This window comes from Gorilla gorilla, chromosome 2, assembly GCF_029281585.2.
Source record: "Gorilla gorilla gorilla isolate KB3781 chromosome 2, NHGRI_mGorGor1-v2.1_pri, whole genome shotgun sequence".
Classification (NCBI taxonomy): domain Eukaryota; kingdom Metazoa; phylum Chordata; class Mammalia; order Primates; family Hominidae; genus Gorilla; species Gorilla gorilla.
The window spans coordinates 22,620,081-22,644,503 of record NC_086017.1 but is presented as its reverse complement, the minus strand read 5'-3'; the positions used below and the strand labels follow the sequence as shown (position 1 = coordinate 22,644,503).

The 24,423-nt window shown below is 52.0% G+C and overlaps 1 protein-coding gene across 1 annotated transcript in view; it reads right to left on the bottom strand.

Annotated features, from left to right (window-relative positions):
* CAND2 (cullin associated and neddylation dissociated 2 (putative)) overlaps nucleotides 1-24,423 on the bottom strand; it is a 38,334-nt gene that overhangs the window by 6,370 nt on the left and 7,541 nt on the right. Inside the window, exons 3-13 of the mRNA XM_004033641.4 lie at nucleotides 20,854-21,008; nucleotides 19,980-20,103; nucleotides 17,988-18,253; nucleotides 15,361-15,466; nucleotides 15,068-15,210; nucleotides 13,023-13,315; nucleotides 12,447-12,588; nucleotides 10,579-12,081; nucleotides 8,279-8,374; nucleotides 2,799-2,968; nucleotides 841-1,005 (exon numbers count right to left, since the gene is read on the bottom strand). Coding sequence (XP_004033689.3) covers nucleotides 841-1,005; nucleotides 2,799-2,968; nucleotides 8,279-8,374; nucleotides 10,579-12,081; nucleotides 12,447-12,588; nucleotides 13,023-13,315; nucleotides 15,068-15,210; nucleotides 15,361-15,466; nucleotides 17,988-18,253; nucleotides 19,980-20,103; nucleotides 20,854-21,008 — 3,163 coding nt within the window. The remainder of the gene's footprint in view (nucleotides 1-840; nucleotides 1,006-2,798; nucleotides 2,969-8,278; nucleotides 8,375-10,578; nucleotides 12,082-12,446; nucleotides 12,589-13,022; nucleotides 13,316-15,067; nucleotides 15,211-15,360; nucleotides 15,467-17,987; nucleotides 18,254-19,979; nucleotides 20,104-20,853; nucleotides 21,009-24,423) is intronic.

Sequence of the window (24,423 nt, the reverse complement as noted above, 5' to 3'; positions counted from 1 at the left end):
ACCTGGGAGGCAGAGGTTGCAGTCAGCTGAGATCAAGCCACTGCACTCCAGCCTGGGTGACAGTGCAAGACCCTGTCTCAAAAAAAAAAAAAAAAAAATCTTCACCTGCAGATAGTAAGTTACTGAAGATAGTAACTTGTATTATTAATATTTCGCCACAATTAAATGATTTCTATCATATATGTGAATAAACTTTAACATTTAAAAAAAATATATAGAAAGATATAAATTGAAGAAACTGAAGTCTCCCCACTGCTCCACCAGCCCCAGACTCACTCTGTCTGTTAAGAAAATGGTCCTAACTTCTGGAACTAGCTCTTGCCACTCAACATTGGGGCTTGGAGCTCTTTCAGGTCACAACATGAAGAGATGCAGTTCGCTCCTCAATGCTGCTAGTATTCCACAGCTGAAAGTGCCCTGCAGGGTCAAAAATTTCATCTGGGAATTTTTTTTTTTTTTTTTGAGACAGGGTCTCGCTCTGTCGCCCAGGTTGGAGTGCAGTGGTGGGATCATGTTTCACTGCAGCCTCAACCTCCTGGGCTCAAGCCATCCTCCTGCCTCAGCCTCCCAAAGTGATGGGATTACAGGCATGAGCCACCACACCTGGACAATTTTTTTTTTCTGGTTGCTGTGAAACCATCCTCCAAAGAGCCTGCCCAGTGTAGACTCCCACCAAAGGTGTTTGAGACACAGGTTCCTTTTCTTATCAGAAAACAACAATGCAGCTATTTTCATTGGGTGCCTGGAGTAGGGAGCAAGGACAAACAAGCATGGCCCCAATGGTGCCCGACTATCCCTTGGTACAGGGGCACACAGATCTGGCAGGGGGCTTGGTCTTACCCGGATGTCGTAGTGGTCCTTCAGCCCGTCCTCCACATGGTTCAGGAACTCACAGATATCCAGCTGGCCCAGGCAGCTCTCAAGCAGTGAATACATGCATTCAAAGGCTGCCTTCCGCACGTCCAGCCCATCGTCCACTGTATGTTTAAAGGGCCCCATCTCCACCTGCAGGAGGGATGAAGGTTGGTGATATGGCACCAGGGTGTAAGGACACCTCTTCTAGCTTCTGCTACAAACCCCACATCTCTATTCCACACTCCATGCCAGCCCCAAATCGTGCCTTATACTCTCACGTCTCCATGCCTTTGCTCAGCCTGCAGTGTCCTTTCCCCCAAGTGATAACAGTGGCAATAAGAACAATTATTCTTATAATCTACTGAGCAGGCACTGTCTGAGTGGCAGGCACTGTGCTGACTGCTTGACTGATGACGTTTCGTTCAAGCATCACAAATGCCATCAGAAGTAAATGTTACTGGCCAGGCACAGTGGTTCACGCCTATAATCCCAGCACTTTGGGAGGCCAAGGCGGGCGGATCATGAAGTCAGGAGATTGAGGCCATCCTGGCTAACATGGCGAAACTTCACCTCTACTAAAAATACAAAAAATTAGCCGGGCATGGTGGCACGTGCCTGTAGTCCCAGCTACTTGGGTGGCTGAGGCAGGAGAATTGCTTGAACCAGGGAGGTGGAGGTTGCAGTGAGCTGAGATCGCGCCACTGCACTCCAGCCTGGGTGACAGAGCGAGACTCCATCTCAAAAAAAAAAAAAAAGTAAATGTTACTGATCCCATTTAACAGATGAGGAAACTGAGTTGGGCAGGTTAATTAACTGAGCTGGACAGGTTAAGGATACACTGCTTGTAAGTGGCTGAACTGGAATTTAAAACCCAGGTAGGTTGGGCATGATGGCTGTCCTCCCAGCACTTTGAGAGGCCGAGGCAGGAGGAATTTGAGACCAGTCTGGGCAACATGGCAAAACCGCATCTCTACAAAAAAATACAAAATATTAGCTAGGTGTGGTGGTACACGCCTGTAGTCCCAGCTACTCAGGAGGCTGAGGTGGAAGGATCGCTTGAGCCCAGGAGGTCGAGGCTGCAGTGAGCTGTGATTGTGCCACTGCACTCCAGCCTAGGTGACACAGCAAGACCCTGTCTCCAAAAAAACAACAAAAAAGACACCCAGGTCTTTCTGAAGCTTTCAACCATGAAGCCCTGTTTTAATGGTAAACACCTTTTCACCCTCCAAAGCCCAGCTTAAAGGGCCTCGATGCTGCTAGTATTCCACAGCTGAAACTTACTAAATCACCTTTAACCTCTGCCCCCTGAATCCTTCCTTTACCAGGTGGGCTGTAAGTTAAATGCAGCTGCTCCTTGGTGTATGATGGGATTACATCACAATAGGTCCATCGTAAGTTGGCTTCCAGAAGCAATCCCATCATAAGGTGAGGAGCCTGCTGAACACTACTGCTTTTGCACCATTGTAAAGTTGAACCATTGTAAGGAGGGGGCTGTCTGTAATCAGCAGAGTTGGCATCTCTGTCCTTTAGGGGGCCACGATGAACTCCTTGGTGGCAGAAACCCAGTCAGGCCCAACTCTGAGTCCTGGCACTTGGGCTCAGTGCAGATGCTCAGTGAACACCTGTCAAACATCAACATTTACTGAGCGCTGGCTGTGTGCCTGCGGTGGTTCTGAACACTTACAGGACCTCACTCACCGAATTGTTGCAGCAACCCTGACGCAGACACAATTAGCACCCTCATGTGCTCATGAGGAGAAACTGAGGCTCAGAGAGGATCAGGTTGCCCTGGCTGGGGTCCCACAGCTCGGAGTCAGGGCAGGACTTGACCCAGGCCATGTGGCCCCAGCACCTGCTCTGATGAGATAATAATGTCCTAACAGTGAGGCATGAGAGGTGGCATCACCCCCAGCTTCCCCTGGGTCCCCAGCTCTGCTCCACACCTCTCGGATGAGGTCCCGCCGGATCTTTGTCTCCTGGTAGAGGAGGGGCAGGATGTCATCCAGCAGGTCCCGGACTAGCGAGGGCTTGTTGTGCACAGCTGAGTTGAAGAAAGCCAGAGTCGCACGGCGCACATTCAGGTCTGGGTCCTGCAGGCTCTCCATGAACTCTCCTGGCAGAAGAACATGAGGGGCGTGGGGGATGCACAGCCAAAGCACAAAGTCACCTCCCTCACCACCCCGGCCATCTGGTGACTGTGCACGTGCAGAACTGGCTGAATGGGGGTAAGCTGGGTGTGGTGAGTATCTACTTTGTGCCAGGCACAAACAACCCTTCAAAGGCCAGATAAGAATGTGGGCTCGAGCTGACGTGGCTTCCATTCCAGCTCTACCAATTAACTGTGGGACCTTGGAGAGCCTCAGTGTCCTCATCTGTAAAATGGGAGTCGTAACAGAACCTACGCTATAGGACTGTCTTTAGAATTTAAAATGTGGTGCCTCAGCATTATCTTGAAAAAAAAAAAAGAAAAACATTTTTTGAATGTGGTAATGTATTAAAAGCACAGAGCAGAGTGCCTGGCACACAGCACAGACTCTGTGAATGTGAACTTGATATTACAGGTGAGGCTCTTAAAGATCAGAGAGGTCAAGAAACTTACACAGAGTCGCCAGCACTTCTCAGGATACTCCTTTTTTGTACAGTGCCATGATTTGTTTTTGTTTTGTTTTGTTGAAACAGAGTCTCACTCTGTTGCCCAGGCTGGAGTGCAGTGGTGTGATCTCGGCACACTGCAACCTCCACCTCTCAGGTTCAAGCGATTTTCCTGCCTCAGCCTCCCAAGTACCTGGGATTACAGGCACGAACCACCATGCCCGGCTAATTTTTGTATTTTTAGTAGAGACAGGATTTCACCATGTTGGCCAGGCTGGTCTTGAACTCCTGACCTCAAGTAATCCACCACCTCGGCCACCCACAGTGCCGAGATTACAGGCATGAGCCACTGCGCCCAGACTTGTACAGTGCTATGATTTGAATGTCCCCACCAAAACTCATGTTGAAACTTAATTGCCATGGTAATAGTATTGAGAGGTGATTAGGTCACGAGGGTGAAGCCCTGACGCATGGATTAATGCCGTCACTACAGGAGTGGGTCAGGGATCATGGGAGGGAGCTCCTGTTAAGCCCCCCTCTCGTCTCTCTGTCTCCCATGCTCACTTCTGCCCTTCCTTCCACCATGGGATGGCCCTCACCAGATGCTGGTGCCATGTTCTTGGACCTCCCAGTCTCCACAACTGTGAGGAATAAATTTCTCTTCTTTATAAACTACCCACTCTGTAGTATTCTGTTATAGTAGCAGAAAAGGACTATGATATAGAGTTTAAACTTAAAAAAATTTTTTTTATTATACTTTAAGTTCTAGGGTACATGTGCACAACATGCAGGTTTGTTACATAGGTATACATGTGCCATGTTGGTTTGGAAAAAAAAATTCTTTTAGAGATGGGGGTATCACTATGTTGCCCAGGCTGGTCTCAAACTCCTGGACTCAAGTGATCCTCCTGCCTCAGCCTCCCAAAGTGTTGGGATTACAGGCATGAGCCACTACGCCCAGCCATTATAGTTTAAACATTTTAGAATTGTTAATGTTGTATATACTTAATAAATAAATAAAATTAAGGATGGGGGAATCCCTAAAAATAAAACCAAAATGCAAAAAAACTGTATTTATTTATCATTTTTTTGTTTGAGTCAAAAGACAGTCTTGCTCTGTCGCCCAGGACGGAGTACAGTGGCACAATCTCAGCTCACTGCAACCTCCATCTCCCGGGTTCAAGCGATTCTCAGGCCTCAGCCTCCCAGGTAGCTGGGATTATAGGCGTGTGCCACCACACCCCATTTTTTTGTCTTTTTTTTTTTTTTTTGAGATGGAGTCTCGCTCTGTCGCCCAGGCTGGAGTGCAGTGGCGCAATCTCGGCTCACTGCAAGCTCTGCCTCCGGGGTTCACGCCATTCTCCTGCCTCAAGCCTCCTGAGTAGCTGGGACTACAGGCGCCTGCCAGCACGCCCGGCTAATTTTTTTGTATTTTTAGTAGAGACGGGGTTTCACTGTGTTAGCCAGGATGGTCTCGATCTCCTGACCTCGTGATCCGCCCCCCTCGGCCTCCCAAAGTGCTGGGATTACAGGCGTGAGCCACCGCGCCCGGCCTTCACCTGGCTAATTTTTATATTTTTTGGTAGAGATGGGGTTTTGCCAGGCTGGTCTGGAACTCCTGACCTCAGGTTATCCTCCCGCCTCAGCCTCCCAAAGTGCTGGGATTACAGGAGTGAACCACCGTACCCACACCCACTCCCTGCAAAAACAAACAAACAAACAAAAACTGTATTTAAAATGATCCACATAACCACCCAGCTTATGAAGGAGAAAACAAACCAAGCCACTTCGAGTATTTTGACTAGCTGCCCTCTAGCGAAACACAAAAAAACTACACACGAGTATTAGTTTTCACAGAGACAAGAGTCAGCAATTCTCAGACTACTTTCTGTGTATTTCAGGATTAAGAAAATAAATATCTTGTAGATAATGGGAGCTGGGTTTCTTACTGTAAGAGAAAGGAGTTACACATATGGAAAGGGGGCTAGAGTGCAATACGAAGCAGCTATGAACTCAAGGTTTTCAAAATAGGTGGGTAGGTAGGTAGAAGAGAAAGAAGAGAAAGAGGGAGAGAAAGAGAGGCAGGGAGGGAAAGAAGGAGGGACAAAGAAAGATGTGCATGGGTGTGCATCTGGAAGCACATGTATACACGTGTGTGTTTGTGTCTCTGCATATAGACATGCATTTCCTAGTTCTGTCTGCTGAGAGGGCCTACAAGCAATGAGGCCCCAACAGCAACAGGCACATCTAGTGTCCAGATTTTGGATTCAAAATACCATTCTCCACTAAAAGGAATCAGGACTCCTTGGAGAAATGGCTGATTCCAGGACTGGGGCAGGAGAGGTTCGCAATGAATCTGGAGCATCTCATCGTGCCAAAAGCAAGGATACACTTAAGAGAATGATGGAGGCTGGGCACGGGGGTTCACGTCTGGAATCCCAGCACTTTGGGAGGCTAAGGTGAGTGGATCACTTAAGCCTAGGAGTTCGAGACCAGCCTGGGTAACATAGCAAAACCCTGTTTTTATAAAAAAAATTTTAAAAGTAGCCAGGTGTGGTGGCTGGCGCACATCTGTAATCCCAGCTACTTGGGAGGCTCAAGTGGGAGGATTACTTGAGCCTGAGAGGCAAGGGTTGCAGTAAGGTATCATTGTGCCATTGCCTTCCAGCCTGGGTGACAGAGTGAGACTCTCTCAAAAAAAAAAAAAAAAAAAAAAAGATTGAAACATGTCAATAGAAAATAGGAACCAGCTTGAAGGGCTCCCAATGCATCAAAATTAAAGACAGTAACAGTATAGCCCACGGAATGAAGTGGGAAGAAGCCATGAATCTCTAATGACAAATAAATTGATGAATAAATAAGTGGGAGAGAAGAAAAAGTTCTTCCAGACAGTAGAATGCAAACTTGTAACTATGGAAAGAATAATGGAACTAGAAAGTCACCATTTGGCAAATATCACAGTAATCATTGACCCAGGCAAGAAACAACCGTGGATGCTAAACCTAGTGGGCAAAAAAATTGATGAGAACAAGGATGTTTACATAAAATACTTATTTTATGTACTCAAAAATTCATATTCATTCCAAAGGAAAAAAAGAGTAAATTTAGAGTGGAGAGAAACCATGGCGGTATCCACCTGAACTGGGTGATCAAAGTTACCATCGCCAGCCAGGGGACAAGCCACCTCCACGTGCCCCTGATGTGACGCACTGGGAAGGGCAGGAAGGCTCCCAGCAGAGCAAGGATGCTCACAGCTCCTTGCTTGTGAGCATCCACTATGATGAGGTATATTAAAGGGCCTAGTGTGGTGCCTGATACACAGTGAGAGCTCAAAAACCAGTTCAAATGTTTTAAAGCAAGCCAGGACCCCTATGTGAAGGTCGCTGGTGGTGCTAGCCAAGGGCAGCTCCGTTACAATGGAGGAAATCAGGCTGGAGGTGGGGCATGTGCCCACTGCATTAGGGCAAGGGACAAAGTTGCTGCCGATGACATTGCTAGAGCTTCTGCACATGTTCTCCAGTGCAGAACACGGTCACATCTGCTGACCCCTTGGTCCCACATAACAGGCCCCTGGCAGATGAGTATCAGCACAACCGTTTCTTTTTTTTTTTTTATGAGACAGAGTTTTGCTCTTGTTGCCCAGACTAGAGTGCAATGGTACGATCTTGGCTCACTGCAACCTCTGCCTCCCGGGTTCAAGCAATTCTTGTGCCTCAGTCTCTCGAACAGCTGAGATTACAGGTGCCCACCACCATGCCCAACAATTTTTTTTTTTTTTTGAGACAGAGTCTTGCTCTGTCGCCCAGGCTAGAGTGCAGTGGTGCAATCTCCGCTCACTGCAACCTTCCCCTCCCGGGATCAAGTGATTCTCCTGCCTCAGCCTCCAGAGTAGCTGGGATTACAGGTGCCTGCCATCACGCCCGGCTCATTTTTGTATTTTTAGTAGAGACGGGGTTTCGCCGTGTTGGCCAGGCTGGTCTTGAACTCCTGACCTCAGGTGATCCACCTGCCTTGGCCTCCCAAAGTGCTGGGATTATAGGCGAGAGCCACCGCACCTGGCCCAGCACCCCCATTTTATAGCTGAGGATGAGAAGACTTGTCCACACTCACACACCCAGGGAATAGCAGGGCCAGGATTTGAACCTGAGGCAGGTGAGCTCCAAAACCTCTCTCTACTGGGCTGCCCTGCCTAGATGTGGGCTGAGACTCCAGTGTGGCCCAGTGAGGGGCTGCAGGCTCCAAGCTCTGAAGGGGTGAGGGCTCTGCCTTCCTAGGAAAAACCCAGTGGTCCTGCCGAGCCCCAGAGGGAGGTCTCAGTTCCTCTCCTCCCAGTAAAGTCTGCTTGGGCTCCTCAGGCCAGAAGGCCCCTCAGACAGAGGGCGATCTAGTGGGCGGGCGGGGCGGGGGGGAGCACTCTTCCCTGCCCCACTTTGGGGCCCACAAAAGCTAAGGCATGTGAGAGGCTGGTGGTTTTCCATTCCCAAGAGTCTATATGTTGATGAAGCATCTTCTCCCTCAGTTGCCCATGGGCTTCCAGGACAACTCTAGAAAATGCAGATAATAAGAGTTTCTCACGCCCATTTGACAGATGAGGAAAGCGAGGCTTAGAGGTGTGATGGGCATGCCACGCCCACCCATGATTGAGTGGCAGTAGGAAGGCAGGGATGTGAATCCAGGCCTTTTAACTGGAGGGCCAGGCCCTGCTGCCCATCGTGGGCACACCTCCCGGGTCTCCCATTGCCCTTGGCTGTTGGGTAGTAAACATCAGCCCAAGCTCAAGGACTGGGTGGGGGCACTGAACAAGGTGGAGGGGCAGGAGGTAGGTGCTCACCGATGAAGCTCTTCAGGAGGGGGTCAATGGGATGGGGCTGGTCCGAGATAAGGAACTTGACCGCTGTGATGACGGTGCTCCGGGTGTGTGGCCGACCTGCAGGACAAGAAGAGGTGAGTTAGTGAGGGGCAGGGGCCAATCCTGGAGGCTCACAGATCAGAAGGCGCTTAGGCTCCTCCCCCTGCTTCCCTGGAAGACAGAACTGTACCCCCTCCCCATCTCTGGGAAAGTGGATTCTACCATTTCCCTTGGCAGCCTTGAATCTCCCCTCAATTCTTCCTGCTGCAGCTGAAACAGTAGGACTGCCAGTGCTCAGGTAACACCACAGGCTGCAAACAGGGAACCAATAACCAAGACAGGAACTGCTCCAACAAAGACCTTCCCTCAGGCCTTGGGATTTTTCAGACATGTTATCTCAATTAGTCCTAACAATGATCCTATTAATTAATAATAAAGTAGTATTAAAAGAACCAATAAAATCACCAATAAAAATCATCTCTTTGACATATGAGGAAAGAGAGACTCAGAGAGTTTAAGTTCATGTCTAAGGCCACACAGCAGATCCAGAATTCCTGACTGGGCCCCTCTTCCTGGGGCTGCGTTCTGGCTGGTGGTCAGGGGGGCCTAACAGAACTCGGATCATCTCCAGGCTCGGTCACAGAGAGCTTGCTTACTTGTGCTTTGCCGCTTGCTTTCTGAGTAGAGAAGCCCAGTAAAGAGGGGAAGTACATTCCCTTAATGAAGGAAACGAATGGGTGGACGCTCCACCTGCGTCTGAATCTCTCCTCAGTGGCTCGCCCCCTTTGCTCCCTGCCCAACCCCCAGCACAATGCAGTGAATGGGCTAAGGTGTTTCCACCCCACAGGCTTTATGTTCAGCCTCGAGGAAAAGTTTACCATTTGGTGCTAAGGCAGGAATGAATGGAAGAGTTACTGAATTCAGACTTTTAGCTTTTACCTCTTTCCCTTGCCAGCCTGACTGGCTCCCAGGAAGATTTAGGGTGGCTGATGAAGACAGGCACGAGAGAGTAAGATTAAGTGAACTGAAAACAAGAACAAGGCCAAGGACGACTGAAGGCAGGGAGGTAAGAAGGAGACTAGCAGGAAAATGTACAGAGAGCATCAATAAGGATGTCCCAGGAACCTACTAGAAGCAGACCACTCATCTGGCTCTAAGCTTCCCAGCAGTTGGTGCTAAAAAGGAAATGTGACTGGGTGGCTGGTTCAACAGCGCACATGAGATAGAAACAAATAGGTGTTTAGGCAAAGCAGGGCTCCTCTGCATCTTAACACTCTCGTCTCTCAAGGTTCTTTGTGTGATGTAATAGACAGTGTCCTCAACAATGTTCTTCCATCCAGTCCTGAGGCCAGACAACTGCTTCTTACGAACCCAGCAACCCAAGAAGGCCTTAACTGAAATCACTAACCTACCTAGTAACAACAGCAGCTCTTGATTTACTCAGTATTAATTACTGTAGGTACCACATAGCTTACCAAACACTGTACCTGCATTCTGTCAACCAGAGCATCCACTGGTTCTCTAAGGGGCCAGCTGGCGAGCTCGAAGCCCACTGGCCTTTCATTCTGGGAACTCTCACTTTCCTAGGAGCCTGATGACCCTACCTGTCTGCTTTCCACCTCCTGAAGCTAAGATACCTGGTGTGCCAAAACACGACAAGCCAAAACACCTGCCCCTCCTGGTTCTTGCCCAGCCCTCTCCAAGCCTCGGGGGCATGTCAGCCTGTCCCCGTCTATACTGCCGTCTCCTCTTGGCTCAGGCTAGCCGAGAGAGCTGACCCTCTGCAGGCTGCAGTCTACGGCTACTGGGAAAACCGTTTTTGTTGACCTCTGTGTGGAGCACTAAGCTACTGTCCACATCAAGGATTATGAAGTTGGCATCATGAGGTTTTTTTTTTTTTTTTTGGTAGAGGCAGGGTCTCACCATGTTGCCCAGGCTGGTCTCAAACTCCTAGGCTCAAGTGATCCACCCACCTCAGCCTCCCAAAGTGCTGGGATCACAGACATGTGCCACCATGCCTAGCCAACATCATGAGATTTTTAAATGTATTTGTTGTAGGGACCAATCAAGGACTCTGTCCCTTCTATCCCACAGTCCCATAGGAGGAAGCCTTTAAGTCTCAGGTATCACTGTGTGTTCCTCTGTAGCTTCCTTGCCTCTGTCGCATAGATACCGTGATTCTTGTATCCAGTGACTTGAAATAGCTCACTCTGCCCCAGCTGCCAGGATGGCAAACTGCCCACCTCCAAGGTGGGCTGCCTTGCCCACACCTGTGTGCCTACCTGCAGCAAGCTGCTTCCGCAAGCGGGGCAGAAGGAACGAAGGGTTCACAAGGACCAGCTTCCCAATGCACTCGGCCACCACCCCCCGGGTGCCCTCCTCAGCACCCTCGCAGCGCTGGAACAGCAAGGCCCAGATGTCCTCGGCGTAGGGCTTCAGGCTGTCAGGCTGGGCGGCCCCCAGGGCCTCCCTGAGTGAGTGCAGCAACAGGTACTGTCGTCGGGGCTCAGCCTCGATCTGCTCCAGCAGGAAGGGCAGGAAGTCGGGCAGGCTGCCAGCACCCACGCGGCCCAGTGCATACGAGGCTGCAGCCCTCACATCCTCACTGGGTGACCCCAAAGCTTCCAGGAGCACCGCCTTCAGCTCCCGCTGGGGGCCTGGCCCAGCCACCTGACCCACCTCAGCCAGCGACAAGAATGCCAGGACCTTGACCCCCGTGCTGGAGTGGGGCGACCTGGCATCGCAGACCAGGCGACTGGCTGTGCTTGCCGCCTCTTGGGGACAGGCAGCTGAGAGGGCTGCCACACACCGGGCCAATGAGTGGAACACCTGCTTGTGCAGGCCAGGCCCACCATCCACAGCCTGCTCATAAACAGGCGCAGTGAGCAGGCTGATGAGTTTGGCATAGTCCACACACGGGGGACGGGTCCCTACCAGGGCCTGCAGGAAGCCTTCAGCAGCTGCCAGAACCCCGGCTGGCAACAGGGGCGAACGCAGCAGCCGCAGCAGCTCTGAGAGCACAGGGCCACTGACCTCCACCAAAGAGGCTGGCTGGGCCTGGGTCACTGTGGCAAGGAAGTCCACAGCCAGCTGGGCCACATGCATGTCACTCTCGTTGACCAGGGCAGGCAGCTCAGCCAGCACGGCCTGCACGGCAGACGGTGGGAGGCTGAGGCCCTGGCTCTGGGCCAGGGCGTCCAGGGCTGCCAGTGTGGCCAGTCGCAAAGCCCGCTGGTTCTTCCGCAGGAATGAGGCCAGAATGCGCAGTGCCTCGGCCAGGATGGGCTGTAGGTCAAGCTGTAGTGGGGATACGGCCACCAGCATAAGCGCCTTGATGGCGGGCAGCCGGGTGATCTCATTCCGCAGGCGGTCCAGGAGGAGCAGTAACGTGGGCTCCAGGTCATCCCCAAGCCGGTCACCCAGGTGGCCTACAAGGTGGCCCATGCAGGAAATGGCCCGCTCCTTCACCTCCTGGTCCAGGTCAGTGGCACGAAGTCGCGCCAGGGTGACCGCAGACATCTCTCCAACATATGGCTCAGGATCCAGCATCCGAGGCCTGTGTAGCGGCCACAGGGCCCGCACCAGCTCCTGCAGCACCACCAGGGCCTCGGCTGCAATCTTGTAGAAAGGGTCAGCCACACAGGCCATCACAGGTGGCAGGAGGATAGGCAAGTGTGGGTGGAAGGCCTCAGCTGGTTCGGTGCCCAGCAGTCCCTGCAAGAAGGCCAGGGCATCCATCCGGATGGTGGAGGAGCTGGAGCGGTCGGCCAGCGAGAAGATGATGCCTGCAGGGTGAATGCAAAGGTTATGAGGCCACCGCCTCTGATGCAACACGGCCCTCCCTGGAAGCAAGGCTGGGGTACCTACAAGTGCCTGAGCTGGACTGAAGCACCTAAACTCTTCTGCAGAAGTTTCCAAGAAGTCAGCCCTGACCAGTGGCCAGGGCTGAGGGAAACATGTCCAGGGAACTCACTGGAGCCAGCCTTGTTCTCACTGCTGGTAGTGGGAGGCCACTGGAGACTCTTGACCAGGGACTGAGCCTGGGATTGGGTCTCAGACTGTCTCAGGAATTGGGGGCTCAACTCAGGGGTGGGGTCTGGGTTCTGGAAATGGCCCAGAACAGCAGATACCTGGTTGCAGTCCAGCCTACCTGATACCAGCACAGGCATATGCTCGGCCAGGCTGCCTGGGAGGACACCCGCCAGCTCAGTGAGGAGGCTGAAGCATCCCTGGCGGGCTCTGACGCTCCGATCTTTAAGCTGCCGCTGCAGGGCCTTGACCACAAGGGGCACCTGTGGGCAGGAGGGGGAAGTCAAGGTCAGGGACCACCCAAGAAACCTACCCACCTGCCCACTACCAGGAGGCTTTGCCAGACACATCCCCAGGGAGGATGTCGGCATCAAGATATCTCCCAAGCACTCATCCCTCACTCTGTGCCAGGCTTTTGGTGACCGCACACAGACCCTTGGAGAGTAGGCAAATTTCCTGCGTCCATTTTACAGGTACAGAGAGACTAAGCAACTTGCTCAAGCTCACTCAGGCAGGCTGGCTGTCACTACTACACTCCAGAAGCCTGGCTGGCTCCCGCCCCCCACCCCAGGGACCCCTTCCCTTCCCTTCCATGGCTGGATGTTCTCCCCAGGTGAGTTTCCAAGTCCAGGGACACTAACAGTGAGTGGCTGGGTAGGCAAATCGGGGGTAGGGGTGGAGGTGAAGGCATGCCCACCTGCCCACGTAGCATATGGAGGTTGCTGCCGGTCTGGGTGGGTTCCTCCATGGCCTCCAGCCATCCCTTCGGGGGCCGTGTTTGCCGCAGCAGCACGATGTAAGCAGTGAAGACGTCAGCCTTGACGTTCTCCTCGCGTTCTTTGAAGCGGCGGATGAGCACAGGTGCCAGGGTGCAGTGGAAATTGGGCAGCAGGTCAGGCCGCGAGCTGATCAAGGCTGCGATGCACTTGGCAGCTGCCCGGCGCACCTTCCAGCTCATGTCATCGTCATCGCTGTACTCGTCTTCACTCTCTGGGGCAGGAACAAGACACACGTGGAACCCTCATCTCCCAGGACAGGTCTGTGGCTCAGGGGAGAAGGGACAGGGAGGAGAGAGAGCTGGGCACTGTGCTTCACTTTTTGATGATCAGCATTTATAGATACCCTATGGGGAACATTCCCTACCTTTTAATGGGCATCTACTGAGTGCTACGGATGGGGCTAAGCATGTCAAACCCATAATCTTATTTTAGCTTCATGACGACCTTTTGAGACAGGGATTATTTCCCCATTATAGAGATGAGGAAACTGGGGTTTAGAGAGAGGAAGTGGCTTGCCCCAAGTTAAGGAAATACTTGGAGTTAAACTAGGGTCCTCCCCTCTGCCTCCAGACCCTTAATTGTCTGGACTGTACCAGGGAAAAAACAGACTTCCAAGTCTTCATGTAGACTTGGAGAATCAATTTGGGGCACAAAACTCATCTTTTGGCATCAGGTTTGGCTATGTGATGTTTCGTTTACTGGGACTCCAGAAGGGAGAAGGGACAGAGCCTCCCTTTGGCCTCTTCTCTCCCCTGATCTCTGCCTCTCAAGGGTCCTGATTCCAAAGGCTTCCAGGCAGGATTAATAAAGAGGAAATGCTGGGTTTGTGTGGCTTTCTATCTGATAATCTCCCTGAAAGTCAAGGGCTCGTGCAGTCTTTACCATCACCTCAAAAGTGAAGGTACTGCCGAGCTCCATTTTACAGACGATAAGACTAAGACTCAGAGGGGGTGAGACTCTCAGGGCACACAGCGAGGAACAGCAGAGCTGAGATTCAGGCCCACGAGGCCCAGCCCTATCACCTGCGGAGGCACACAGGAGGCTCAGAGGGGAACAGTCTTGCCTGGGAGCACCCCAAGGCACAGGCTCAGAGCCCAGCATGGCCTTGCCCATACCACTCTGTGGACCACTTGGACCCACAGGGTGGTGTCTGGACAGCCACAGTGGGCCACAGCCACCGGGCAGCTCAGCAGCCATCCCCTCTAATGGATCACTGTCACCCCCACAGTAGGCCACCCACGAACACACATCCTTAGCTCTCTATTACTGACAAGTGTCCCACCTCCCTGGCTTGGCATTCAAGGCCCCCGCATGCCTGTCCAATCTCATTTACCATCCCATCTTGTTCCAAGTACCCCATCAGGCTCTAAATCCATTGTCTCCATCGATGCCCTGCCTTCAGGCCTAGGGGCATCTCTGCCCTGGAAATCTGTCTGAATGACAGGCAGGACCACAGGCATAGGAGGAAAGAAGCTATCAAGTCCACCCCCATTGAGACATCTTGCTCCCCTGCCAGTGCCTGCCATTCCACCATCAGAGCTTTCCTCTGCTGGGTTAAAGACATTATGTCCTGAAAGCCATTCATAAAAGGGTACACGGTGGCAGTGCAGAGGTGGGGGAGCCTGACAGACCTGGCTCTAAGGCCCAGCTATGCCAATTCCTAGTTGTGTTATCTCAGGCCACTCTCTTCTCAGTATGTGTCCTTGTCTGAAACACGGGGGTAATAATTTCTGTTTTTTTAGGGTTATTGTGAGGAACACGACTAGTAGATGCTCAATAAATGACAGCAATGACTACTATCATTACTGTGGTCTGTGCAGTCACAGCGGGTGGGACTGGAGCTTGAGGAAGAGCTGGCATCAGGACAGGGGCACCAAATGTGACCGCTGTCTTTGGTTGGGGGATCCCAGGAAGGCTGTGTTCACCTCCACCCTCCAACCCCAACGATGGGCTGTCCACTAACCTTGCTCACTGAATTCACTATCCTCTGTCTCCATCTGCTCCTCATCCTCATCACTGTCGTAGTTGTAGTTGGGGTCGTGTTTTATGTATTGGAGGCAGAGGCTGGTCACGCTGGGCACGTGAGGACCCATTTCCTTGGGGCACCTGTGGGGCAGGATGAGGAATGCTTTGCTGGATCCAGCCAGGACAGGAGTGGGGGGCAGGGCCCAATGGGAGTCCTGAAATTTTACTGCTTTGGGCCAGCATCCCCACCAACTTCCCAAAGGGATCCCCAGGCAACCCCACCATACATACTTCCTCAAGAAGGCCTCAAAAGCCTGGAGGCAGGACTCCCGGAGCTCATCATCATCCAGGTTGCAGAAATCCTCCACCAGGGGCACCAGGCGGTCCAGGTGAGCCCCTGCAGGGCCAGGTGGGTCACTGAACCCAAGCCAGACACTCTCCCGGAGTTCCCCCAGCCCACAGCACTCAGACTGTCTATGCACCTGCAGCCCTGACCACTGTAGATTCAACTCAGAGGTTTCATAGTCAAGCAAATGTGGGTTCTAGCCCTGACTCTGCCACCCAACTGCTATGGGACCTTGGGCAGGTCACAACATTTCTTTGACCTTAGTCAGCTGATCTTCACAACAAGGATAACAATGCCTCCTGGGCAGAGATTTTGTGAAGATAAATTATATAAAGATAAATAGCTTAGGCCAGGCACGGTGGCTCACGCCTGTAATCCCAGCATTTTGGGAATCCAAGGAAGGGAGATCACGAGGTCAGGAGATTGAAACCATCCTGGCTAACACGATGAAACCCTGTCTCTACTAAAAATACAAAAAATTAGCCGGGCACGGTGGCACACACCTGTAGTCCCAGCTATTCAGGAGGCTGAGGCAGGAGAATTGCTTGAACCTGGGAGGTGGAGGTTGCAGTGAGACAAGATAGCGTCACTGTACTCCAGCCTGGGGGACAGAGCGAGACTCTATCTCAAAAAAAAAAAAAAAAAAAAAAAGATAAACAGCTTAGGCCGGGCGTGGTGGCTCACACCTGTAATCCCAGCACTTTGGGAGGCCAAGGCAGATGGATCATCTGAGGTCAGGAGTTCAAGACCAGCTTGGCCAACATGGTGAAACTCCATCTCTACTAAAAATACAAAAATTAGCTGCGCATGGCAGTGCGCCCCTGTAATCCCAGCTACTTGGGAGGCTGAGGCAGAATTGCTTGAACCTGGGAGGTGGAGGTTACAGTGAGCAGAGATCGTGCCACTACACTCCAGCCTGGGCAACAGAGCGAGACACGAGACTCAGTCTCAAAAAGAAAAAAAAAAAGAAGTTAAAAAAGCTTAGTCCAAGGTTGGGTGCAGTGGCTCACCCCTGTAATCCCAGCACTTTGGGAGGCCGAGGTGGGCAGATCATGGGATCACAAGGTCAGGGGTTCAAGACCAACCTGGCCAACCAACATAGTTAAACCCCATCTCTACTAAAAATACAAAAATTAGCTGGGTATGGTAGCGTGCGCCTGTAGTGCCAGCTACTCAGGAGGCTGAGACAGGAGAATCACTTGAATCCGGGAGGCGGAGGTTGCGGTGAGCCGAGACTGCACCATTGCACTCCAGCCTGGGCAACAGAGCGAGACTCCGTCTCAAAAAAATAAATAAAAAAGCTTAGTCCAGGTTCTGCACGAGCAGGCACTCGATAAGTAGCATCTGTTATCAAAACCATTATTCATGTCCTGGCCTAATTTCCTTCACTAGGTTTAAGTCCTTGGATAGGAGAAAGGGAGGCAGGTACTGCCCTAATAGACCAGGCAAGAGGGGTTCCTGCCTGGTCTCCAGGCTTTAGAGCACTCCACTCAAGCCCTTCTCCAGCCATACCCTTCCCCACAGCATAAGAAGAGACAAGCTGACCTAGAGACCCCCAACACTCCTAGACTCCATTCTGTCTGGGTATCTGGGGACCCGAGTTTCCTGCCCAATGGATCCTGACCCCTTGTCCGAGCCTGCGGAGGCCTCTTTCCTAGGTCCATGCAACCAAGGATGGCTGAGGGCTGGCTGCTGTTTGGGAGAAATGGGACAGGGTGTGGCCATGTCAGCTGGGGTTGTCCCCCCCCCCCACCCCCGCCGTGTGCCTGCAAGGCCCCTTGCAGTGAGAGAGCCAGGGGTTGGGAGGGGCTGACCATAGGCCAGTTCTATCCAAACTGTCTTGGTATAGTCAGAACTCCAAGGTGTCTGAGGATACATTCAAACCTGATTGCAGCTTTCCATTTCTAAAAAACTAATCTATAGTGACAGAAAGCAGATCAGTGGCTTCCTGGACAAGGCAGAGAGCTGGACTGCAAACGGACACAAGGAAGCTTTTGGGGGTGATGGAAAGGTTTCGCGGATATACACAAAGGTCAAAACACACTGAATTGCACACTTTAAATAGTGCGGTTTATTGTATGCACATTAAATTGTTTCTTAAAAATTCAAACTTGGCTCACGGGCTGTTACTAAGATACCTTTGTCAAAGTGGGAGAAGAGAACATAGTCTAACAGTTTAGTGGCATGACTTAAAATTGTAATTACCAGCCAGCCTCCACGTCTCATAAGTGATTGATCCAACCCCCGTCTCTGAACTCTGCACTCAGCAGGGGCTCAGGCCTGGGGGTTTGTCGAGCTCAGGGCCCGCCCTGCGTCTCTCAAGCCCTGTCCGGCCCCAACCTCTGCGTTTCAGGGGCTTCAGCCGCCCGCCCCAGGCCCCACCCACCACGTCAGCCCAGGCCCCACCCACCACGTCAGCCCAGGCCCCGCCCCATCCTCCCTACCAAGGCAGACGGCCCACCCTTAGGCCCTGGCTGCACTGCGGCCCAAGCTCCACCCCTTTACCGAGTCATTGGCTCACCCTAAGCTCCGCCCACCATGCCAGCCCAGGCCCCGCCCCCTGCCCCCTTACCGAGGCGGTGGCCGGCCTGGCGGCCGACGCTGCCCAAACATTGGATCAGGGTGCGGATGGCAGTCGGGCTGGTGGGCACCCGCGGGCCGGGCAGCCGGTCCAGTAGGTGGTCAGCGAGCTCGACGAAGAGGTCGGTGCTGCAGGCGGCCGCCAGGTGGCCAAGCGCTCCGACCGCCCGCTTGCGCACCGCCAGGCGCGGGCTGCTCAGCTGTGGCAGCAGACAGTGCAGGAGGCTGGCGTGGAAGGCGCCCAGCGGGACACCCAGCCTGGGGAGCACGAGGGGGCATCAGGCCGATCGCACTCCGCGGGCAACCTGGGCCAGGCTCCGCCCCTCTCCCCATTCTCTCCCGGCCTCCTTCCCAGGATTATGGCAACTCAATGGCCCTTGCAAAAGAGGTGCCCTGCAACTGTGAGGAGGAATTATTTTAATTACTTTTGTTACATGAGAGAAAGCGGAGAGAGAAAGGGACTTCTCAGCAGTGCAAAGCCTGGCTCCCAGCCTAGGGAGAAAGATCTGATAGGGGAAAGCATAGAGGATCTAGTAAGGCTGTCCCTATTTCTTGGAAGTCTAGGCCTTGCCTCAATACCATCCCCTTCTGTCCATCCTCCTCGCTGAGACCAGAGCAGTATAAAATCTACTTCTCACCTGGTCACTCCTCTGCTTAACTCCTTCCATGGCTCCCTAGTGCCTTTGGAGATGCTGAGCTCTGGGCTCAAGACAAGAGGCAACACCAGACAATGGTTTCTGCGCACACAGCACAGCCCCTGCCTGCCTCAGCAGCTTCTATCCACACCTTCAAACGAGGCCCGTGCATTTTCTGTCCTGTAAACATCTTGAGACCTTTTCTTTCTCACTTTACAGAAACACACTGACCTTACCCTCCCTTATTTCTATGTCCTACCCAACCCCCTCTCCTAGGTTTCATTTGTTTGCCTGTTCACCTGCTAAGTGACAGGGACTGTGCTGGAAGCCAGGGTGAACAAGACAGACTGATCCTGGGACCTGCCCTCATGGAGTGTGTGGTTGAGTGAGTGCCTCCCAGGAGCCTCAAGTTCAACATGCCCCAGCTTGAATCCATCACCTTCCTCCCCACACACCTGCTGCTGGCTCCCGGAGTGCACCCCATCACAGCACCTCTGTCTGCCCCCGCCAGTTACTAAAGGCAGAACCCTAGGGGTCAGCCTCCAGTCCCTGCCTCCCCTGCCCACTCCAAGTCCTGTGGAGTCCACCTCCTGAATACAACCCAAATTGCTTTCCCTATAGCAGCCTCTTAACCAGTCCCCTGCCTGTTCAATCCCCTCCCACCTACTCTCCACTGCAGAGAGAAAGATCAGGGTAGAACACACAAATACTCACCCCTGCCCCATGGCTCCTAGCCAGCCCTGCACCTCAGCTCTCCATACCCACCTCTCCACATTACAGCCTGCTCCACGACCCCTGGCAGACTCTGGGACCCCAAGTCTTCCCCTGTCTCTGCCTTCTGGACTGGGGGCAGTCTCCCCTCCAGCATCCTCTTTATACCTGCCCAAACTCAGCTAAGTCCTGCCCCTCCTCGAAGGCTCAGCTCTAGCAGCACCCTCTTTTAGAAGGCTCCTCACTCCCAGCTGGACTGGGGGCTCCTCTGAGCTCTTATCAGCCCTGCTCTTATCCTTACTGTTGTGCTTACTCCATTCACAGTTTTATACATGTCTGTGAACTCCTCCCTAGGAACAACCAAGACTGATCTAACCCCATGTTCCCAACACTAGGCCAGCACCTGACATTTTTCTGGCCAGAGCAGGTGTTCAAGTCGTGGGAGGTTTTACTGACCGCATCATCTCTCAGAGCCTGTAAAATTGTGACAATTGAGTTCTCCTTTACGAGTCTGCTGGGATGATTAAGGAGCCCCAAGCACAGGGCCTGGTGTGCAGTAGGTGCTAGCTCTGTGATTTGAGTCCCTCCCTGTCCCCTTTTACCCGCTCTTCCTCAATACCCAGGGTGGCCTCCCACACCTGCTCAGCATGTCAGAGAGGATGTCCAGGGCTTCCAGCTGCACAGCCACATCCTCCTGCTGGGCAATGGCACTGGTGAGCTGGCCTGTGATCTTCCGGCACACGTTGGTGGCCAGCCCGGAGCCTGCACAGGGCACAAGGTGGGCACAGTGAGGCCCTGGCCTGGGGGAAAGGCAGCCTCCACCACTAGTCTGCCTCTGCTCTGGCTGTGTTCCTGAGCCCACATCCCCGGGAATCTTACCAGGGCTCCAGAGGTCCCAGGTTTGACCCAGAGTCTGGCCAAAGTAAAGGAGACAGCTAGGGGAGCTGCAGAGCCGATGGCCTAGCTTCTGGTTGACTTACACACACCCAAGCCCTTCTTCCTTTCCCCATTCCACTAGGGAGGCAGGGAAAGTTAAACACTTCCTTTCCTGCCTCCCTTGCTGCTGGGAGTGGCTGGGTGATCCAGCTCTTGCCAGTGACATATAAGTGGAAGTCCTCTGGGGGTTTCTGGGAAAACGTGTGCTTTCCCTATAAAGGGAGGGGACATGGGGCAAGACTGGAACCCTGTCAATATTGAGCCACTAAATGAACTGCTACAAAAATGGAGTGGCTGATTCCTCCAGGATTGCCATGTGAGGAAAAACCACCCCTGATTTCTTTAAACTGCCGTTAGTTAGATTTCATCACTTGAGCTAAAAGCTTTCCTAACTGACACAGAACCATGAACTTAAACTGAGCTGGGCCTGAATCCTCTGCCCTGCTTACTAGCTGAGTGACCTCAGGTATGTCTCTTCAACTCTCTGAGCCTCAGTGTTTTTTTCGTTTTTTCGTTTGTTTTTTACCATAAACTAGGACAAACACTAACAGTACCTAATCCTGGGGACCTGGGTACCTGTGGCTGCAGGGGGGAGCTCCGAGAGGACGGTCTTGAGGCCAATGCCGGCGATGTCTCGCAGCTGCTCCTTGTCTGACCGCATGTTGGTGCACAGGGTGTCCACGATGGTCTCCACCTGGTACTCCTTCACTTTGGCCACCAGAGGACCCAGGCTGAGCAGGGAGTGGGAAGGTGAGTCCAAGGGCACAATGTTCAGCCTGAGTCAGGCTGCCCCTTTATGTCCCCTCATGCTCCTGGGGCCACACGTGCTGAGGAAAAGGCCTCAGATCATCAGGGGAGCCCCTGTTTGGCCAGAAAGAGATACTCTCTGGCTATGCCAACATCGTTCCTGGGACCTCCCAAACCTACATTTCTTCTTGTGTTTTACGTCTCAGGAAATGGCCAAATAGTGCTCCAGAACAAGGGTTCTCAAACTTGAGGGTGCATCTGAATCCCCTGGCGGGCTTGTTAAAACAGATTGCTGGGCCCCACCCCCAGAGTTTCAGAGTCAGGAGGGCTATCTAGGTGTGGCCTGACAGTGTGCATTTCTAGCAAGCTCCCAGCTGAGGCTGATACTGTAGGTGGTCCAGGGAGCACACTTGGAGAACCTCTGCCTTAGAGGCTTGCTTCTCAAAGTTTGGTGGTGAGTTAGCATTGGCAACGCCACTCGGGAGCTTGTTCAGGATGTGGAATCTCAGGCCTTACCCTACCCTAGATCTACTGAGCCAGGATCTGTAGCGCCACAAGGTCCCCAGGTGATTCCAATGCACAGGAAAGTGTAAAAACAGCGGCACTAGACGCCCTCGTTCTTGGCCTTAGTTGCCATCACCTGGGCCTCTAAAAAATGCCTACCTGGGCACTGCCCTCAGAGAGTCTCAGTTAATTGGTTTCACGTGCGGCCTGGAGGGGGTTGGGGGAGGGTTTTAAAATTCCCCAGGTGATTCTAACATGCAGTCGAGGCTGACAACCTCTGCCCTACCTGAGTGGTTCTCAGACATTGGTGTGCATCAGAATGCAGAGTCCAGGGTGCTATAGTCTCATCCTCTGCCCCAGCTCCCTTCCTGCTCCATCCCCTGAATCTGAATCCCTGGGCAGGGAATACAGGGTTTCAACAAGAGCTTCAGGTGACTGCAATGCACAATGGTTTTTTTTCTTGATTTTTATTGAGATGAGGTCTCGCTCTGTTGCCCAGGCTGGAATACAGTGGCGTGATCATAGCCCATTGCAGCCTCAAACTCCTGGGCTCAAGCGATCCTCCTACACAGATGAGATTACATATTCAAGCCACCATGCTTGGCTAATTTCTTTTTTCAGTGTCTCGCTATGTTGCCCAGGCTGGTCTTGAACTGCTGGCCTCAAGTGATCCTCTTGCCTCAGCCTCCAGAATAGCTAGGACTACAGGCATGTGCACCATGGTTTTCAAACCTTGGTTCTCTCAACTTCCTTCTCCACAGCTCCTCTATCTATGTAATCATGGAGTCCTCCATCCTACCTCCTATAGCACTGGTTCCCACTAGGAGTAATACCACCTTGGCAATTTATGGGGGTCCTTGGTCATCAAAACTATTGAGTTAGTACTTCTGGCCTTTAAGGGGGTGAGGAGCAGGAACGGCAGAAAGACAATAATGTAAAACAAAGCACTGTCCATGCCCCGCAAGAGGTTCTAACATCCCAGTGGGCATTTGTATAGGCAAAAGGCCTTTCTATAATTATCTGAGTCTAAAATTTCATTTTATACATAGACACAAAATACTTTTTACATTGTTTTAATATACCACATTTTAGATTTTCTAAGAATGCAATTTTCAGGTAAATTGAAGGAAAATTCTACTTTGTTTTCTGGGAAACTTTATTGGGAGATGGTCACTCACTTTAGAAAATCCTGGCTGGGTGTGGTGGCTCATGCCTGTAATCCCAGCACTTTGGGAGGCCTAGGCAGGCAGATCACTTGAGGTCAGGAGTTCAAGACCAGCCTGGCCAACATGGTAAAACCCCAACTCTACTAAAAATACAAAAATTAGCCGGGTGTGGTGGTGCATGCCTGTAATGTCAGCTACTGAGGAGGCTGAGACATGGGAATCGCTTGAACCTGGGAGGGGGAGGTCACAGTGAGCTGAGATTGCACCACTGTACTCCAGCCTGAGTGACAAAGTGAGACTCTGTCTCAAAAAAAAAAAAAAAAAGAAAAGAAAGAAAATCTTGCCACTAAGAGCAATGGCCTCCAATTCTGAAACCTGAGTCCCCAACACCCTGTCTGTATCTGTACTCACGATGAGTTCACATGTAGATGCAGGCTTCTCGTGACTTCATCACTTCTACCATCACAGTGCCCAAGCACGCATACATGGAAACACACATTACTATAAACTACATTCCTTCTAGTTTGCCTTTATGGTTATGGTTAGGGCATTATGTGTAGAGGTAGGTTTTATAATGTATGAATTTCATTTCCCAATAGGAAACGGTATTACAAACTATTTGTTATAAAAAGGTATTGGTTCTGCTGGTGTGAAACCCATCCTAAGTCTACTCCATGACCAGAAAGACATTCCCAGCTCATAAACTTGTCCATGTCACCTTCCTACACAAAACCCTTTACTGAATTCTCTCTGCTCTTGGGATCACGTTGCAATTCATTAACATGCCCCAGAAGAATGCCTGGACCCAGCTCACAGACAGTGGTTTGAGAGACAGTGAGTGCCCAATTCTCTCACCCTGTTGTCCCTTGATCCCTGGCATTCTATTTAAAATTACCCAGGTGATGCTAACCTGCAGTCAAGCTTGACAACCTCTGCCCTACACTAGTGGTTCTCAGGTGTGGGTGTGAGAATGACCCTACCACACAAGCATCCCCATGTGCTCTGCACATACCCTTGTCGTGTCTTTTTCTACTCGAGATAACTGGCCAACGTCTCAGGATCACAGCCTCATAGTGATCTAAGGCTGGGGCTTTTAGGACCTCTCCCAGTCCCATGTGCCCTAAGCCTTTTTTGTTTGTTTGTTTTTGAGATGGAATTTTTGCTCTTGTTGCCCAGGCTGGAGTGCAATGGCGCAATCTTGGCTCACTGCAATCTCTGCCTCCTGGGTTCAAGCGATTCTCCTGCCTCAGCCTCCCAAGTAGCTGGGATTACAGGCACGCACCACCATGCCCGGCAACTTTTTTTTTTAATTATTATTTAGTAGAGACAGGGTTTCACCATGTTGGTCAGGCTGGTCTCAAACTCCTGACCTCAGGTGATCCACCCGCCTTGGCCTCTCAAAGTGCTGGGATTACAGGTATGAGCCACCGCACCCAGCCTTTAAGCCTTTACCACCTTGATGTGTGTCAGCTTGACCTTCCCAGCATTTACATCTGTCTGAGGGCTTTCTCTGGCTGGAGGTGGCAGGCAGTGGACAACCCTCCATCCTACCCCAGAAGCAGCCCTTAACCAATGACTACCAGGGAGCTGGTGGATTAATACCCCAGCTCCCTTACCCTTTGAGTGGGAAAAGTCCAAGGGGCATGTCCTATACTGTGTCCCAGAGGTCCCCATGGGGTTAAGCTCATCAGGCCCACTGTGGTCACTTGCTTCGTACCATACCCTTGAT